General features: G+C 47.4%; 1 protein-coding gene across 2 annotated transcripts in view; it reads right to left on the reverse strand.

Moving 5' to 3' along the window:
- The window catches only part of FNDC3B (fibronectin type III domain containing 3B), a 258,472-nt gene that overhangs the window by 88,358 nt on the left and 149,951 nt on the right, over window positions 1-20,163 (reverse strand). For both annotated transcript variants that reach the window (XM_035132789.2, XM_060274365.1), the window contains exon 6: window positions 16,059-16,352. In XM_035132789.2, the coding sequence (XP_034988680.1) occupies window positions 16,059-16,352 (294 nt within the window). The remainder of the gene's footprint in view (window positions 1-16,058; window positions 16,353-20,163) is intronic.

Here is a 20,163-nt window from a genome sequence, read left to right on the forward strand (position 1 = left end):
TTGGCGTCCAGTTGCAACAGAATCGCTCCCAGAGCCTTGTCCGAAGCATCTGTCTCCAGGCGTAGGGGCGCATCCTGCACCACGTGGAACAGGTGCTGGTCTGAAGCGAATACCCTCTTGAGGCTTTCGAACGCTGCTTGCGCCTCTGGTGTCCACCGGAACTTCTGCTTGCCTCTCAGGCAGTCGGTGATAGGAGCCGTGACGCGAGAGAAGTTCTTGATGAACTTCCTGTAGAAGTTCGCGAAGCCTAGTAGGCGTTGGGCATCTTTGCGCGTCCTGGGGCTGTGCCAGTCCAGGATGGCCTGCACCTTGTCCTTGTCCATCGCCAGCCCCTTGTCTGACAGCTTGTAGCCTAGGAAGTCCACTTCTTTGGTGTGAAACTTGCACTTCTCCAGCTTCACATACAGGTGGTTGTCCTTCAGGCGCTGCAACACCTCCCTGACATCCTTCACATGCTGCACTGGGTCATTGGAGTAGATAAGGATGTCATCCAGAAAGACCAAGCAGTTCTTGAAGAGGAGGGACCCCAGGACGTGGTGCATGAAGGCCTGGAAGCATGCTGAGCCCCCTTGCAACCCGAAGGGCATCACCAGATATTCAAAAGAGCCCAGAGGCGTGAACATCGTGGTTTTCCATTCATTACCCTCCCGGATCCTAATCAAGTTGTACGCCCCTCTTAGGTCGAGCTTGGTGAAGATCTTGCCCCTGCGTGCCGCTGTCAGGAGATCATCCACTCTGGGCATGGGGAAAGCCATTGGCTCTGTCACCGAATTCAGCCGTCTAAAATCCACCACCAGACGGCGCTGTTGCGTGTCTTTCTTGTCCACCCAGAAGACCGGGCTGCCCCCTGCTGCCTTGCTTTCTCTGATGAACCCCCGCTTGAGGTTCTTGTCGATGAAAGCGCGCAGATCCTCCAGTTCCTGATCTGACATGGCGTACAGCTTGGCTGGGGGTATAGTTGCCCCTGGCACCAGGTTGATCTGGCAGTCAAAAGGCCTGTGTGGGGGTAGGTGGTCGGACTCCGCTTCGCTGAAGACCTCCTGCAGGTCCCAGTACGGCTTGGGTATTGCCTCACCCCCCTTGACGTGCATGGTGGCCACCGTGGCTATCGGAGGCCCCTCCCCTGGTTGGTGCTGCATGCAATGTTCCAGACAAAAGTCCGATCCAAAAGTGATGCATCTCTGGTGCCAACTTATGGAGGGGTCGTGGCGCGTCAGCCAGCTCATGCCCAAGACGATGGGGGGGTCTGAGATGGTTGTGACGTTGAAAGCCAGTGTCTCTGAGTGCCTTCCCACCGTCATTCTCATGGGGGGGGGTTTGATGCGTGATGGCCCCTCCCAGCAGCTCTCTGCCGTCAATGGTGGCCACGTGCAGGGGAAAATCCAGCTGCAGAAGTTGGATCTGGTGCTCTTCCGCAAAGTTTCTCGAGAAGAAGTTGGCTGAGGCACCACTGTCAATTAAGGCGAGGACTGTCAGGGGATAGCCATTTGGGAGCGTGAGCGTGACTTCTAGAACCACTCCTGCTCTGGGAGGGGTGGGCTGGCTGTGCTCCTCTCTGTGCGGGTGGGCGGGCGGGGGCTGTTGTCTGCTGACTGTGCCTGGCCGCTCCCCCTTGTCTCCTGCAGCCAGGCTGTCTCGTTTCCCTGCTGTGGTGCTGCGTCAGCTGGGGAAGGTACAACCGTTCCCGCCTTTCCTTGCCACTCTCTGCGATGAGGGCAGTCTCTGACGCGATGCCTGGGGGAGTTGCAGAGAAAGCAATTCCCGCCTCTTCCCTCCTTGCGTCTTGGCGCCGCCGGGGTTTGAAAAGCCCGCGCGCGCGCTCCCCCGATCTCCATCGGTTCCGGCTCTGGGCTTGGCCTGGGCGGGTGTGGGGGCGGGCCCTGGGGTGGGGTTTGGTGATGTGGTCTGTCCTGGGAGCGTGGGAACCAAGGTTTTGCTGCGCGCGTCGCTTGTTTGTCATTCCATCTGGATTCCTGTCTCACCCCCACCGCTAGCGCCGCTTTGCTTAACTCATCCATAGTTCGCGGTTTGGGACCTCTTGCCAGCTCATCCTTAACGTCTGCGTGCAAACCCATGTAGAAGGCTGATTTCACTGGCTCACTTTGCAGATCCCACCCCAGTTTGTGCACCAGCATGGTGAATCTCGCCCAGTAGTCCCTAACTGTCGATTTTCCTTGTGTTAAGTTATGAAGCTCCTCTTTAGTGGCCTCCATTTCACTGTCACTAGCGTACATTATTTTTAAAGCTTCTAGAAATAATTTTGCGTTCTTCATGCAAGGATTTTTTTGCGCGATGAGCGGTCTTACCCATTCTCGGGCGGCCCCCGTCAAATGCTCTATGATAAAGGAGACTCTGTGCGCGTCATCTGGGAATTCTGCTGCATGCAATTCCAGCGCATAATTTATTTCTGTCTCGAATCCTAGGTACTCCCTAGGGTCGCCGCTAAACTTGGTGACTAGGCTCTGTCCCCTTCTCACTTGGACTAGCTGCGGCCGGGGCACCCCCCCACCTCTAGCGGCTTTCTCCTCTTCTAACTTCTTCTGTAGGTCCAAAACCATCACCCTTAGCTGTTTCTCAGTCTCCTCTTTTGTCCTCACCTGGTCCACCAGCTTGTTCAGCTCCTCCTGCGCCCCTCGCGCTTCCTCCTGAGCGGCATGCAATTGCTGCTGTGCGTGCGCTGTGAGGTTCTGCAGCTCCTGCTTCGCTGCTTCGGCCTCCAGCCTCCAATGCTCAGCCTCTTGAGCGCTCATCGCTGCACTCCAAAGTAGCCAAAAAAAAGATTCGGGAGTTGCTGTCAGAGGGCCTGGTATGGCTACTCTAGAGTAACGACTCCAGCATGGTCTTTTAAGGTTTTTATTTAGTGCTGATTATTTACAGTGTTCAGAGCAGTAAAAATGCATCCTTAAGGTGAGGTGTCTGAACTCCCGAATGGCGATTGGCGCGTTTTCTTCCAGCACCACAGCTTTGGTAGACCCAACCTCTTCCCCCTACGTTTGCGTCGCAATTCGGGAGTTGGGGGAATTGGCCTCCCCCCTGTGCGTCCTACTTCCTGTCCCACCTGCGGCCTGGGCTCCACAACCTTGCCTGAGCCTCGGACACCACTTCCTGACTCTCCGCTGGAGGCAGAGCTCTCCTTACTCTCTCCCGCGCTTGGGGATGGGCTGGAACTTAAGATGGGAGGGACTTCCCTGTATCCCTCGTCCCTCACAACAGGTAACAAGCATCCTAATAAAATATGAAGATTCTTATCACAACAAGTTACATTATCTTTATAAATTAGTCCAATACCCCAGAGATCACCAATATGCAAAATTATCACCAAGGGCAGTATCTCCAACCAGGCAGATGAAGCTCTCACCATCCAACTTTGCATCCAGATATGCACTGCAAATTTGGGTGTGCATCAGGACACAAACAGGCATCCCATCTGCAGAGCAGGTTTTCCTGGTACTTGGACAAGTAGAAGTTTCACAAAATGCTTTGGTGAGACAAACCTGGGCTTCTTTAAAAAAAGAAACTTTAAAAAAAAACCCACCTGTGAAACATTACTATACCCAATTAGGAATTTTTCAATTCATTGTGTTAGATTTTTCATGATGATTGCCCAAGCCACGGAGAGCTGCTTTCGAATTTAAGAATGGGTTGGGGGATTTCGTGAACCGACGCCCTCGATCTTGCTGGATATTTCACCAAAGGCTAAAGGGAAGACTTGAGCCTTAAGAATTCCCTGTCTGTCTCTCTCTCTTTTGCTGGTGAGAAGGAATTTCGAGTGTCTGCTTTAGAGTCAAGATGCAAGTTTTCATCACAGGGTGATGAAAAGGAAGCTGAAAAGTCCAGACTAGTCTCTTTTGATTCCTCATTCATCTGTTGCAAGAGGCACTTGGCTTTTGTGGGGAGAGGACCGGGGAAATTCTGCAGCAGACAAGTAGAGGCTAATAGGATAGCCTGAGCCAAGTTATTACCCAAGAAACAGAGAAAACAGAGTTTATTAACCATTTCTCTCAATTAATATTTTGAACCCCCCCCCTTCCCAAGACCACACTAGGGTGCAGCCAAAGCGATAAAGGGCTCAGTTTGAGAATATTACGTAAAGCCTCAAATTTGAATTGAATTAAGAGGCCCAGGTAGTAAGTAGTAAATGAACTGAGCTAGTCATAATTAAGGGGGGGGGGAAGCTAATAGGTTTTGTGTAAATTTTGTTTTACGGCTGAGTGCGGCTTTGAAATTGCAAGCATTCCATCTGCTCACCAGCTGTGTACTCTAATCCCCTTTAATAACTGCAGCTTGCTCCACACCATGAGAACCCAAGGCCCTTCAAAACTTTTCCTTAGCATTCACTGCCAGAATTGGGTTTTTTGGGGTTGTTTTTTATATATATAAAAAAAGCACACATCTCTGCAATGAATGCAGCATCCATGTGACTCTGCCCTTGATGGCTGCTCCGAAACTTCATGCCGATCCAGCGTCTGGCACCTGCCTTTTAAGAGAGAGCTGTCAGGGCAAGGCTGGGGGGGAAATGGTTCCCAAATCTAGACAGGAAGGCAAATGGCAACCATTCAAAGGTGGGACCAGAGCTATGAGGCCACAGAAGCTGGGGAACTGGTTTTTTAAAAAATATTAATTTATAATGGTCCATTCCACTTTCTCCAGGATGTTGTTGTTGTTTAGTCGTTTAGTTGTGTCCGACTTCGTGACCCCATGGACCATAGCACGCCAGGCACTCCTGTCTTGCACTGCCTCCCGCAGTTTGGTCAAACTCATGCTGGTAGATTCGAGAACACTGTCCAACCATCTCGTCCTCTGTCGTCCCCTTCTCCTTGTACCCTCCATCTTTCCCAACATCAGGGTCTTTTCCAGGGAGTCTTCTCTTCTCATGAGGTGGCCAAAGTATTGGAGCCTCAGCTTCAGAATCTGTCCTTCCAGTGAGCACCCGGGTTTGATTTCCTTCAGAATGGATAGGTTTGATCTTCTTGCAGTCCATGGGACTCTCAAGAGTCTCCTCCAGCACCATAATTCAAAAGCATCAGTTCTTCGGCGATCAGCCGAATTATAAGAATTATTATAATACCCCAGGAATTATAAGAAGAGTCTGCCGGATCAGGCCAAAGACCCATCAAATCCAGCATCTTGTTATCACTGTGGCCAACTAGATGCCTACAGAAGCTCAAAACCAGGCATAGGCAACCTTGGCTCTCCAGATGTTTTGGAACTAAAACTCCCATGATCCCTAGCTAACAGGGCCAATGGCCAGGGATCATGGGAGTTGTAGCTCCAAAACATCTGGAGAGCCAAGGTTGCCTATGCCTGCTCAAAACAGTTCCTGCGCAAAAGAACACTCTCTGCTCCTGCAGCTTCCAGCAACTGATATCCGGAAGCATATTGCCTCTGGCCGTGGAGGCAGAGCACAGCTATCATGGCTAGAAGCCGCTGATAGCCTCATTTTCCATGGATTTGCTTAATCCTCTTTTAAAGCCATCAAAAAGTTGCCGTCTATCACTGCCTCCCGCGGGAGCAACTTTCGGAGTTTCCTCACTCCCAATTCTGCCACATGCAGATCACCTCCCAAATGATAAAGCAGGGTAACATCTGCAAACAGACTTGACCCTACCAGGCTCAAAACCCACAGAACCTGGGCATGAAAACAACCCTGGTCAGCCCACTCCAGTTGGTGAAAATGCAACGCTGCACCATGTTTGGTTCTGAAAAGGGAAGCCCTACAGGGTCACACAGGGTCCCCTGCTTCCTAACTATGCTGGAGAGGTTGGGAACATAATGTCTGCAGTAGGCCATTGATTGGTATTTTAGATTTCGAGATATAAGACTGGAATTTCTTCTCATGCTGTGGGATAAGTTTAGGGATAAGAACCTGTGGTCCTCCAGGTATCCATGGACTCCAAATCCCATCAGCCGCAGCAAGCATGGCCAATGGTTCCCCTTCCCATTAGTTAGTTTTTTTTTATTAAAGATTAATCCCATGTCTAGTTAATGTGCTGCCCTCCAAATATGGCAATAGGCTATGATCAAATGCCTAAGGTTTGTTTCCATTATCTCCCTGATACAAAAGAATGGCAGAACAGGCGAAACTAATCATGGACGCGACAAAAGTCAATTTTCACCCTGCTTTTGGTTGGAGACCGGGGTTGCGGGGGAAGAGCTGGAAACTGCAAGACAGGAACTCTGTAGTTCGAAAGCAGGAAATACGGCTGAGGAAGCATTGTGAAAAATTAGTCATCCACATTCAGTGAGAATTTGGCTTCTCGGCTCTCGCCACACGCAGCAAGTTAACACAGCAAAGGATGCTATCTCATACTAAGAATCTATGAAAATGCAGTAATATTATGCAAGGACAAGCCCTACCATTTAAGCAAAAAGGCCAGCTCCAACATTTATGCAGGGCGAAGGGGATTTGCAGGTATCGTTTCAGGCTAAGTAGCATGCCAACTGTCTTGTCTATTATTATGATTTTCAGAACCATGGCGGAGGGGCTGTCAAGTGGAATTTGCTGCCTGAGGCAGCAAATGTCTTGGGCCTCCTCTGTATGTAAGTTCAGCTATTTTATCACAGACTAAACTCTTTGGCAAGATTCACAGAAACACACCCCTGGCGAAGCACCAGCTGTCAAGCAAAAGAGACCCTGCCTGAAACGATGATGTATCTTTAAGCTTTTAAATAAGAGTCCTCCTTGTATATACTAGGCTAGTGATCTCTTTACAACAGGGAAATCTCTTCCCTTCTACATACACCTTCAGCCTGCCTGCCCACAGCTCCAAATGTCCAATTTTTCTCAGCCAGCAAATGCATTTTCTCCTCCTCCGCATTTCGTAATCCATGACCCTGGTCAACAATGGGCTTTCCTCTGAGAAGGGAGGTGACCTTCCACCAAGAATTACACTCTCTGTGTCTCTTTTGCTTATGGATTGGCAACTGGAACTGCAAGAGGCATTCGGGTGGCCAGATGTGGTCCTACTGCGGGCAATTGCTACAACCAGCCTCAAAAGCGCTTTAACCAGCCTCAGCATCAGCCCTACTATGTTGCTTTACTCCTCAGAGTAAGAACATAAAACCAACAAAGACCCCACCCTCCATTTTATTAACCGCAGCTAGATTAATAATGGCCAAAATAATAATAATTGGGATGACTTTAAATGCGAATCTTTTTGAAGTCTGAATTTTGCAAGTATGGGACATCGTGTTTATGTACAAATTAACCATTTCACAAAAGGAATATTGATCAGGGGTGGGGGAAGAATCACACCTTATATACGGCATGCCATCCTTTTTACTGACTTTGTTGAGACAACTGATCATGCTTTTCACCGTCCATCAACTCACAGAATCTTACGGAGAGACACGTTCATTTGATGGCCTTTCTTGGAACATCTAAAACTACAACCATCTTTCCTGTACAACCGCTAAGCTCTCTTTTCCTTATATGGGTATGTTTTGTTACTTGAAATTCTTGTTGCTGGCATCTGTCTGTCTTGGGAGACAATGGAAGAATGTGCCTTTGGAGGCGAAGTCAAACTGCTGCAAGGAGGCAGCGACTGGCCTGCTGTGACAACTATAAAACAGCAATGGGGGGGGGGGGAGAGCTAAGTGTTTAGTTTTGCTGGCACTTAAGGCTGGGCATCCAAATCTGTTTCCTAAGACTGGATCGGAATAGGAATAGGAATAGGAAAGAAGAGGTTGCATAAGGAATTGGTCTAACTCCTTAGAGCTAATTGGTACCACCAGCTGCACTGTGTTTTGCAAACCAGTAGCCAGATTTGTAAGGCAAGCCACAAAATCCTATTTATCCCATTGACAATCCACACCACTCACGAGATAAGGTTACCATAACATCCTTCTGGACCTCTAGAGGGGTTGGGAGCTGGGGGGACAGTCATACAGTGGTTCCACTCCTTCTTCCTGGGCCGTGTTCAGAAAGTGGTGGTGGGGGATGAGTGTTCAGACCCCTGGGCTCTCACTTGTGGGATGCCTCAGGGTTCTGTCCTCTCCCCCATGCTTTTTAACATCTATATGAAGCCGCTGGGAGAGATCATCAGGGGGTTGGGCTGGGTGTTCATCAGTATGCGGATGACACCCAGCTCTACCTCTCTTTCAAATCAGAACCAGTGAAGGCAGTGAATGTCCTGTGTGAGTGCCTGGAGGCGGTTGGAGGATGGATGGTGGCTAACAGATTGAGGTTGAATCCTGACAAGACAGAAGTACTGTTTTGGGGGGGACAGGGGGCGGGTGGGTGTGGGGGACTCCCTGGTCCTGAATGGGATAACTGTGCCCTTGAAGGACCAGGTGCGCAGCCTGGGAGTCATTTTGGACTCACAGCTGTCCATGGAGGCACAGGTTAATTCTGTGTCCAAGGCGGCTGTCTATCAGCCCCACCTGGTACGCAGGCTGAGACCCTACCTGCCCGCAAACTGTCTCGCCAGAGTGGTGCATGCTCTAGTTATCTCCCGCTTGGACTACTGCAATGCGCTCTACGTGGGGCTACCTTTGAAGGTGACCCGGAAACTGCAGTAATCCAGAATGCGGCAGCTAGACTGGTGACTGGGAGCGGCCGCCGAGACCACATAACACCGGTCATGAAAGACCTACATTGGCTCCCAGTACGTTTCCGAGCACAATTCAAAGTGTTGGTGCTGACCTTTAAAGCCCTAAACGGCCTCGGTCCTATATACCTGAAGGAGCGTCTCCACCCCCATCGTTTAGCCCGGACACTGAGATCCAGCGTGAGGGCCTTCCGGCGGTTCCCTCACTGCGAGAAGCAAAGCTACAGGGAACCAGGCAGAGGGCCTTCTCGGTAGTGGCGCCCGCCCTGTGGAAAGCCCTCCCATCGGAGATCAAGGAGATAAACAACTACCTGACATTTAGAAAACACCTAAAGGCAGCCCTGTTTAGGGAAGTTTTTAATCTGTGATATTTTAATATATTTTGTTATTTGTTGGAAGCCTCCCAGAGTGGCACAGAAACCCAGCCAGATGGGCAGGGCATAAATAAATAAATAAATAAATAAATAATAATAATAATACTGTCTAGCACAGTGTGTGGAGATTTGTAGGGTTGTAGGGAAGGTTGGGGCAGACATAAACTGCATAAGCCATAGTTTGCCAGTACATTTTCAAAAGCAAATAATGATTTCAATCGCTGCACTTAGCGCAAAAATAATTTAGAATAATCTCTGAACCAACCCTTCAGCTCACTTCAGACACCCAACCATCTTTAACAAATCATAATTATGCTTGGCCTGACATTTGAACTGATAAGCTGTTATTTGCAACCGGCTGACAAACTGGAATTGGAACTCTTGAACTGAAGTCAGTTTACAGAGACGATAGTCTGTGCAGTCTATGGTTTGGCATGACACATGAATTTACAAATTACAGCTATAGCCATTGCTATACACCCAGAGGTGGAAGCACCATGAAGACAGAAGTGAACTTGCAAAGCCTAATGCTAATCATCTTAAGAATGGAAGGAAAAAAACAGATCTAAGCCATGGTTTAATCAATGTGTGCTCCCATACTGGTGAGTCAGAACACACAAAACTGACCACACTCGTATCTTGCATGTTTGCATGCTTCGAAAGAGCTCATGAACCTTGCCACAAATGACTGCAGCTATCTGAGCCCTTGCTCAGCCTCTAAGTTTGTAAATATATATATATAAATAAAATGTTAGTCATAAAATGTCTTAGGGTGGGAAAAGAACAGCATTACCTATCAAAACAGATGTGACAGGGGTCTGTAGCAGTGACCTGTAAGCATGTTACCTGGACAAAAATCTTATTTTTTTGGGGGGGGGGGAGAGACACATTTGTCTTAGTAGCTGGAAAGTGCATTTTTTCCCCACAACAGGTGCGCTAGCTGTGGGAAGAAGATCCTGCAGCAAACGGCTAGTGTATTTATTGTGCAAAAAAAACCAAAACACCATGTCGTCCGGAAAAGCCTGCAAAATGTCGCAGTTGCTTTTCAAAACCTCAAAACTCTGTTAAGCAGCCTGCCTATTACACGGAAACCCTTCCCGCTTCTCCTAAGCTCCATTTCCTACTTTACAGTGCAAGCAGAATCCAGTCCTAGAGAATTTCAGCACCAGTTATGTATAGGGATCCTGAAGCACCATTCCTTAGCAGCTTGTGTGGCAACAAGACTGTTGTTGTTTGACAGCAACACGCCTGCCAAAATCACATCGCAGAAGCTGGCTCTTCAGATTGCTCCGGAGATCCAGAAGCAGGCTGCCAGCTGCCATGTCATACACATGTCAGCTAAACCGTGGACTTCATTTACAAATGCCGAATGCTGCTTTTGCTTGAATTTTTCACTTTCTTAACAAACCACACATTGCGGCTTTGTGCGAATGTGCATGCAAACGGCTGCATTTCGAAGTCTCCTCTAAAACTTATTTTCACCCCATCGTGTTTTGAATAGCGGAGGCTCCCTCCTGCGTCCTAAAATGCAAATAACTTTATCAAGATATTTTGTCAAACTCGGACTAAACCAGCTGTAAAAAATATTATTTAGTTGCTCTGGGTGCAGCAACTAAAGTTCTTAAACTTTCACGACTGTGAGAGCACACACTGATCTAAGTGGAGGTGATGCTGGATTTCTATTAGACATGGGAAACAGGTCAGGGTCCAGCTTTAGGGTCACTGCAGTTGGGGCTTAAGAATGTATGAGCAGCAAGGATGCCAGTCAGTGGCCCATCTAATCCAGCATCCGATTCTCAACATGGCCAACCAGATACCTGTGGGAAGCCCACAACAGGAAAAGAGCACAGAAGCAGTGTGCTCCCCGCCTATGATTCCCAGCATCTTGTACTCACGAGGCATGCTGCCCCTGACAATTATTCTTATTCTTATTCTTATTTATTAAATTTGTATACTGCCCTTCACCCATGGATCTCAGGGCGGTTCACAACATAAAATTACAATATATAAAAAAACCCAACAAGATACATAATGAAAACAAGAACAAAAACAAACCAATAATCCCCTCCTTCCACAAAGACATTTTAAAGGGCATTGGTGGAAGAGAACGTTTTCTCCTGGCGCCTTCGTTATACACTTTCGCCCTGGGGAGAGCATTCCACAAACAGGTAGCCGCTGCAGAAAAGGCCCCTTCTCGTGTTTCCACCCTCTAGACCTCTCGTGGAGGAGGCGCACGAAGAATGGCCTCAAAGGATGATCGCAGGATCTGAGTAGGTTCATATGGGGAGAGGCAGTCCTTGAGGAGTTGTGGTTCTGAGCCATTTAAGGCTCTATAGGTGAAGACCAGCACCTTGAATTGGGCCTGGTAGCTAATGGGCAGCCAGGGTAGTCTGGCCAGGATCGGCGTAATATGCTCAAACCATCCTGCCCTGGTGAGCAACCTGGCTGCCAAATTCTGCACCAGCTGAGGTTTCCAAACAATGGAGACAGACCACAGCTATCATTTGAATCCAGGGCTCTTTAATTCAACGCACCACCACAAAACGCTCTCAGCGATGCTATGGGAAACACTTTAAAAAAAGAGCAGAATCTACTCGACAAGGTGCAATTTACTCTACCTCCAAACATTCTTAAGTAAGTAGGTTTGGCTCCTTACCCCAACCCAACTCAAGCAATCTCTTGCCAGCTTCTACGACTCCAGATTTTCAGAGCTGAACACATTGCTGGTGCCACACTATGTGAACAGCGGACCTGTGACCTTCTGAGGGTCACACAGTTTTGCATTATGCACATCCCTTTCCCCTCTCTGGGCCATTTGGACAAAATTAGTTTGTGCTTTAATGGGGCTCATCCAAGAACTCCTCCTCGCAATATCCTGCTGTGAAGAATGTCAGGTGCAATGGCAAGATGTCCCAAGTAAATTTAAATAGGAAGACAGCCGACCCACAAGAGGCTTTTTAAACATCCCCGTTCTGGTGCGTTTGGCTCTAGGCCTTACAGGAAGAGCTTCCATGGCTTTGGGAAATGCACATTCTTTGCCTTCACTGGGAAATTCCTCCCTAGTTTTCCACTTCAGAGCTTACAGGGTATCCGATCTTAGGAGCTGAAGGTATTTCTGAGATTCTTCGACTTGCCGTTTCATTAGGGAGCAAACTTTGCAAAACCAGAATCCGAAAGGCAAGACTGTCCTCTTCCTTTTAAGATTATTTGAAAGGGCAGTAAATAAATCCAGCCTCCTCTCAGACACACACCAATTTGATTAACGTTTCCTGCATTGTTTTCTGTCCTTTTCCTTTGTGCAATTTTAACTAAAAAGCACTCCCTAGCTGACCCAGTGAACGTTCCAACACTTGACTTCATTCTGTTTTCTTGGCATCTTCTAGCCATGATCATGCTCCACAGCTGTGCGGCCTGCAGAACTTCCCAGAAAAATGTAGCTTCAAAATATCTTCTAATCAGAGCCAGGGCAGAAGAAAACAAGTCCACTTCTTTTAGGCGAAGAATGGCAGAGAAGAAGAAGAAGCAACCAACTTCCATGAGGTCTTGCGGCATGATCCAAAGAACTTTTCAAATACGAAATAATAACCTGAGGTTCACCGCCAAAACATACTTTCACATTCAGATGTTACAAATGTCTTCCTTTTATTTTCACACGTTGTCTTCCTGCCCGCCCCCCGCCACACAGAAGTTTTCAATATTTCATAACATATGCCCCAAAGTAGCTGGAGAATTTTGATATGGCTTTGGCCCAGCCCCAGAACTGGCGTTCGATTAGTATTGAGATTTCCATCTTTGGTCAGAATTACAGCCATGCTGCGTACCCAGAAACACGCATGCTGCTCCCTCGTAATAAAACGCATCCCATTTATCTGATGTGGTGACTCCTTGAGCACTTATTCACATGGAAAGCAACACAAATATATCCATCAAACAAGCAGAACTACTCAAAGAAAATGGCAGAAGTTTCTGTCCCATGAGACTGCTAGTTGTATGCTACGGCTTCTTCTGTACCAAATGCCTCCTTTAGAAAATCAGTGTGCCCACTTTTCCCTTGCCAAGCGCTGGCCTGGTATTTCTTCTGCCAGCTTCCTCCAGATACCTTCCCCCCAATTTGCTTGATGCCTCTTGGTACCCCACACCTCATTTTGTAGCAAGCACCGCTCCAAATCAACCACCAGCGCTGCATCGCCCCACCCAACCATTTTTCTTCTGTTCTGTTCCAAAAACCAAGATAGGATAGGACAAGGGCAGGGACAGGAAGGGGTGGGGCAGAGAGTAAAGTGGTTTTTAGGTAAACACAGAAAGTCACTAGAAATTGCTAGACAACTATCATTTGCCTGTGCATCGTGCCTAGTGATGAGCAAATGTCACTCTTGTCCTCCTCATCCCTACCCCCACCCCCAAAAAACACGAGAGGAGGGCCAAGCCTAGTGTCTGTTTAGCAGTGGCTATACAGAGGTTATATACATATATGATGCGGTTACATGTTCATGGTTAAAACAAGGACAGCTGAACTTGCGTGCTCAGGAATATCAGCTCATTTTGAAGCCCCAACAGCTGGTGCCCGATGCAAAAATCCCATTTGTTCTACAGGAGAGCTAGCTTTGCCCAGGAAAATTAAATTAAAGCTACTATTTCCTGCAGCACTAAGTGCCGAGCCAGAATTTGTTGAAAGAAAAAAGCGAGATTTGAGAAGCAGAAAAATTCCAAGGCAGTGCTTGCTTGTGCCATCGGTAAATTTCGAAAGGGATCTTTGCGGAGACCAGCGAGACTGAAGCAAACAAACGCTGAAGCACAATGCCCCTTTGAAAAAAAAGTGGGGTGGGAGAACAGCTACACTTTTTTTCTGCCAGCTTGGGAAAACAAACCAAAAGAAAAGAAAAGCATTCATTTTCCCCTCCTGAAACTTCAGCACTAGGAGCTGCATATTGGAGTCAAAGGCAAGGCCAAGCATTCCAACAGGGGAGAGGGAAGAAAGACGAACCTTTGTAGCTCTGACATGCAGACCCTTATTGACGTGAGTCATCACTACTGGAAACAAAGGGGAGCATTGTGAACCTGGGCACAGGTGTGCCATTTCATAAATGCCTTGGGGGCCACTAAGTCAGAAGGGGAAGGAGACCTTGGCGATAGCAACTCTCCAAGGGTGCCCGCTGACCCTGTGTCACACACAAACACTTGCAGTATTAGGATAACATGCTTGCAACTCAGACAGAGACATGTCAGGATTTTTGCAAACCAAGCAGCTATTGCAAAAGCGGAAGATGGAGTTATCGCTGCACGGTTTATATGTATGTGAGCGATTAACGGCTTGATTCCCCCCCCCCAAAAAAAACGAACAGAAATTGGGATCTCCCCCTAAAAAAAGCTCAACAACTTTGGCTGCCCCCCCCCAATGGATAGATCACTGCAATCCCCCCCCGGGCGTAGATTACAGTCCTTTGGGAGTTGGACATTCCTGATATATATCATATGATAATATAGGGTCTTTTTCGATCAGCTATTGCTTGATCTTTTCAAGTAGCGAAGCCAAGTACACAGGACAAACGTAGCACTCCTGGGCATAAGAAATGGTTTGGGTACTAAGCAAATCAATGGGCAGGGCACCTCCTGCATTTGCTACACCCACGCCCTGATGTACGCTTCACTCTATGGCCTGAGCAACTCATTTGTTGTGTCTGGGGAAAGAGGAAGCGACCAGAGTTGCCAGATAGCTCCAAGGTATCATCCTTCATCTTTCCTGCAAGTGAAGAGGGTGTAGACCTCGCAGGTGGTGAAAGGGGTGTTTACTTGCATATGTACCCAGAAGAGCTTCAGCCAAAAGGTATATTTTATGCCAAAAAGGGCTGCTGGTTCTGCATAATCATTTAGAACGTGTAGCACCCAGCAAATCTGAAAACATGTCCCAGTGTCCATCAGCTGGAGAGCTGAAAGTCAAAGTGGGCCAAACTGAGCTGGCCCCAAATTATATCCTCCAGAGATTTGTAGACATTCAGTTTCCTGCTTTAATCTCCAGGAGAGGGAGCATAATGTCTTTGGTGGGGGCGGCCGTTGTGTCGCTCGCATACAAATCTGTAATGGCTACAAATTTGAGTTGCAACTGATGGGGGGTAATATTGCAATGCAGTTAAAAGACTTGCCCTCTACTCCTTATTGGGCAGGGGCTTTTAATGCATATAGAAAAGGTTAACTTTTTAAAATGAAAAAAACTATACAAAACTATGCATGGTGCAGAGAAAGTGGACCCAGAAAAGTGCTTCTTCCTCTCTTATTGACTCAGGGCCATTCCATGAAGCTGAATGTTGGAAAGGCATGTGCGGGCAGAATTAAGTACTTCTTCACATATCTAAACTCTGGCATTCAAATCACAGCTTGGAACTGAACAAAGCCCACAGGTAGCAGTTACACGTAGTTCCTTGGGAGTAAGTCCCAGTGACCTGAATAAAATTTACTTCCAAGTGAGCATACATGCAAGAAAGCTATCTAATCTTATGTACTTTTTAAATAAAAAAACCAGCACTTGTATCCAATGGAGCCAACCACTGGGCACAGCAGACTTTTGCTTGCCCAATGGAATTTCAGCCTCCTCCCCTCTCCCCGCACACTCTAGGCTTGGGGAACCTCTTGGAGAAGATTTGCAGGAGGCAGGGGAGAAGGGCAAGAGGAAGTTCCATTACACGAGCAGAACATGGCATGTGCAGCATTAGATACAACCCAGAAGCTATTTTTAATGCTGGTACGAGATAGCATTCAAGGGTTGTTTCCGGGATTCACTATAGGTGGCATGCCGATGTTTTAACCTAAAAAATGTGGCCGATGTCTTTGCCAAAAAGGACAAAATGCAGGGACACTTGTCAGGCACCTCCCTTTAGCTACAGCTCCCTGCTGAGTGTACAGTCTATGGGAAAGCCCAGGTTACTCTGTAATGCACAAAGTGGCTCCACAAAGAGAGAACAAGCAAAGCTCTATCCAACCTCCCCTGTCCCAATCTTTTCCGAACTTCAAAACAAAAGCAACTCTGCTTATGCGTCCGATGCTTCATGAACGACATTGGTGCCCCCTTCAGCTTAGTTCATTGAGAGTATGGTTTTTAAAAACCTTGAATATATTACAAAGAAGCACCAGCTAACTTTACCGTGCAGTTCCTGCTCGCTCGACTTTGGGCTGCTTCTTGCTCTGCGTTCGGTTTTTTTCACGACAGGCACGGCTGCTCCTCCTCCTCCCCCATTTGCGGCTCCATTGTGAGCCTTGATGGTGCCATTGTACACGGTGGAGCAGTTTCCTAGATGGCTCTTGTAGATGGACGAGGGGGGGCTGTTCAAACGGTTTTGGCGATCGATCTGCCGTTCTTTGATTTTTTTGTGCGGTGGTTTGTTGTACTGATCTTCCCTGGTTATGTAACTGGACATTCCATATAGTGGTATAATCTCTGAAATTAAAAGAAAAGAAACAGGTTTGTCTTAGACTCCAAAAGTTAGCTTCATCAGCACTCATTTACCACCAAAATGAAAAACACTGCTTGCGTTTCCACACAACGCTAAACTTACAAGGACCATGATATTTCCCAAAGAGGAGCTTGTAGCTGCTTTCCTCTTCCCAAGCCCTCTTTCCTACTGAATTGAGCCAAGACTTGGCTTAACAAATCATCCAATCCAGGAGTGGTGGTGAAGCTCTGTTCTCACTAACCATGAGCTGTAGCCAAGGATTGTTCTTGGTTAAGGAGACAGCATGACCACAAGTCTCAGCTTAGATGAAATGCAAACCAAACCTTGCCTTGGCTCAACATTGTGCAGCAGTAAAAAAAGGACAGAGGGAGGAACAGAGTGAAATTGCACTCCATGTTATTGCTGAAGCTTCAAAAATACTTGTTGTATGCATGGTAAACAAGTTAGGTTTACCATGCTGTGTGAATCAGATCACTGAATACTTGCATCCTATTGACCAGGCATCCCCAAACTTTGGCCCTCCAGATGTTTTGGACTACAATTCCCATCTTCCCCGATCACTGGTCCTGTTAGCTAGGGATCATGGGAGTTGCAGGCCAAAACATCTGGAGGGCCGCAGTTTGGGGATGCCTTCTATTAACACTGTACTCTTCTAAATACATGCAAATGCTTCAGCCTCAAGTCAAGGTGTCTCATAGAGCCAGTAGGCATCTCTCAAACCTAGAATATTTTTTATTTCAGGTTTCCAAACATAATGCCAACAAGAGCCCTAGAAATGCACATGCCTGAAATTAACGTTTTGCACCATGAGCCAATCCTGATAATCTTGCCCATTCTTGTCTAAAAAAAGAAACTGGCCATCCTTTAATTTGAAAATGTCCTTCGAGCAAATGCAGCCAAGAACCGCAGGTGACCACAACAACAGATGTTTTGTTACAACTTGTACTGTATCTTCACTGAAGTAGCTGAGAGGGAGGGAGTGGGGCTTGCTTCAGTTAGTGCATTCATACGTGGGCACCTCCTTTGATAGATCCCCGTCATTCCTTTATATATTTAGCACATTTGCATCAAATCTGTGAAGAGCACGGAATACAGTGGTGTCTCGCTTAACAAATGCCCTGCTTAACGAAAGGGTTTTTCTAGCGGAGGTTGCCTCGCTAGACGAATTCGTTTTCGTCTAGCGAATCGCGGTTTCCCATAGGAATGCATTGAAATTCAATTAATGCGTTCCTATGGGCAAAAAAAAATTCAAAAAAAAATTCAATGCATTCCTATGCGATTCGCTAGACGAATTTTTCGTTATAAGAAAAGACCCGTGGAACGAATTAAATTTGTCTAGCAAGGCACCACTGTATGCTCATCCATGCACAACTGCTCAACTGCAAAACACATCTTCTGTAGTTGCAGAATCTGGGAGATATTGTAGCATAAAATGCTAGAGTTGTGAGCATAGCTTATATAATGATACGTGGACTTTTTCCAAACTCGCTCCAGACCTAAAAGCATATCCCAAGACCTAAAAGACTTTAAAGCATCGAGGAATGAAATGGAAGACTACTATTCATAACTCTCTGGATGGTAAAGCTATGCCTCTCATGTCCTAATTCTAAACACATGTCAAAGGGCTTTATTTCCATAAATTATAGGTTGGGCCAAGTCAACCTTCACCTAAATTTACTGTGCGGCATCTGAAACTCCATGGGGAGGCAGTAGCCTCTGACCACAGGGTGAAGCTCAGCATCATGGCATTGCCAGTTCCTCTGCAGCCACATGGAAAACTGGCGGTAATGCCAGGCATAGCTGTGTATACTGCACAATTCATTGAGGTCTCCACCGGAGACCCTGCTCACAGTTCTCTCAATGAAAAAGGAGGTAAGAAATGCTATGTGGAAAGTGTGGCTTTTTCAGTAATGGCCCCAAATATACGCAACACCCTGCTCACGGAGCCCTGGCTTAAAGGCTTAGGAAAAATGTGCTTTTGTGGGCGTTACTTATTTAAAGCTTTTCTAAATCTTGGGTTTTACATTGTCTACTGGATATTTTAGGGTTGAGTATATCGCCATAACGGGATGCGGGTGGCGCTGTGGTCTAAACCACAGAGCCTTAGGCTTGCCGATCGGAAGGTCGGTGGTTCGAATCCCCGTGACGGGGTGAGCTCCCGTTGCTCGGTCCCAGCTCCTGCCCACCTAGTAGTTCGAAAGCACGTCAAAGTGCAAGTAGATAAATAGGTACCACTCTGGCGGGAAGGTAAACGGCGTTTCCGTGCGCTGCTCTGGTTCGCCAGAAGCGGCTTAGTCATGCTGGCCACGTGACCCGGGAGCTGTACGCCAGCTCCCTCAGCCAGTAAAGCGAGATGAGCGCTGCAACCCCAGAGTCGTCAGCGACTGGACCTAATGGTCAGAGGTCCCTTTACCTTTATATCGTCATAACAAATTGTGATACTTCCATCGTGTTGTTTCATTCATTCATTCATTCATTCATTCAATAAATGTGTATTCCGCCCCATACCCATAGATCTCAGGGCAGTTTTATTTAAACAACAGTTAATAATGAAGCATTTTCATCTGCACCAAAGGCTATATAGCTCATGGGACTCCCCCCCTAAAGGAAGCAACAATCCCATCAGTGGGGAAAATGAGCTCTGAAAAGATGTGATCGTTCAGAACACCTGGGGCGAAGGGACCTAGCTCAGGGGCAACAGCATCTGCTTTGCAAGTAGAAGGTCCCAGATCCAATATCTGGTTTCTCCAAAGCACGGCTAGCAGAGACCCCTGCCTGAAACCCTGGTGAGCTGCTGCCAGCCAGGGCAGGCAGTACTGACCTAATGGTCTGACTTGGTATAAGGCAGCTTCCTATGTTGAGAAACTCACTGCAAAGTCCCTGCTTCTGTTTTGAATTCTACCATTTGGGTATGACGCAGATCAACCACACCTATCAGAAACAATTCTGCTCTCAATTGCTTTCAGCTGCATGTCTTCCATTCTGGTGACCTATCATAAATGGGGAAGGATCTCCCTTCGCAGCACACATGAAGAGAAGCATCTCTGATGCAAGAAACTGCTCAAATCTCTCACACACAATAAGGATGGCCCTGTTACCCTCAGGGACCATGAGACAGTTTCACAGCGACCCACTGCACATTCTTTTCGAGAAGAAGGCAAAAGACGGTTGTTGGGAGTTGTGTGGGGTTTTTTTTGCAAAATAAATAAATGACACCTCTCGTCTTTTCCATTTTTGAGAAGCCACCAGCATGACTTAACATGACATGAGGGATAAAGGTGCTTTGTCTCTATTCATTAGCGACAAAACGGGGGTTCGTGTTTGCTTCTTTCTGACAGTGGTCCTTGCCTGCAGGGCAAGGCTTGTCAGATCTAATTTTCTTTGCTAACCTGACTGCAGCTGGCTAAACTCAAATGCACCGGACAAGCACAACCACCACCACCCCTCGCCCGGATGGTAGGAAGCCTTGGTCCCTCAGATGCTTACCCAGCCTCTTTCTGAAGGCCTGCAAGAAAAGCGATTCCCCGTTTATGAAAAGCTGTGCCAAAGGCCAGTCTTTTCTCACAACCCCGAACCAGATACCCAACAGCAACTCTCAGGCAACTAGTATCCAGAGGCATCTTGCCTCCAACTCCCCTAGTCTTATAATTAGAAATTTCTCCCTAATGCTTCCTCGAAAGCAAATCTCCTGAAGTCCCTCCCAGCCAGCGAGCCCCTAACAGTGCGACAAAGCTCTAAGATGACTGGAGTCGCAAGGAGCAGCACTCCTCTTCAGTGTGAGAAACTGAGATATGA

The sequence above is a fragment of the Zootoca vivipara genome, chromosome 5, assembly GCF_963506605.1.
Source record: "Zootoca vivipara chromosome 5, rZooViv1.1, whole genome shotgun sequence".
NCBI lineage: Eukaryota > Metazoa > Chordata > Lepidosauria > Squamata > Lacertidae > Zootoca > Zootoca vivipara.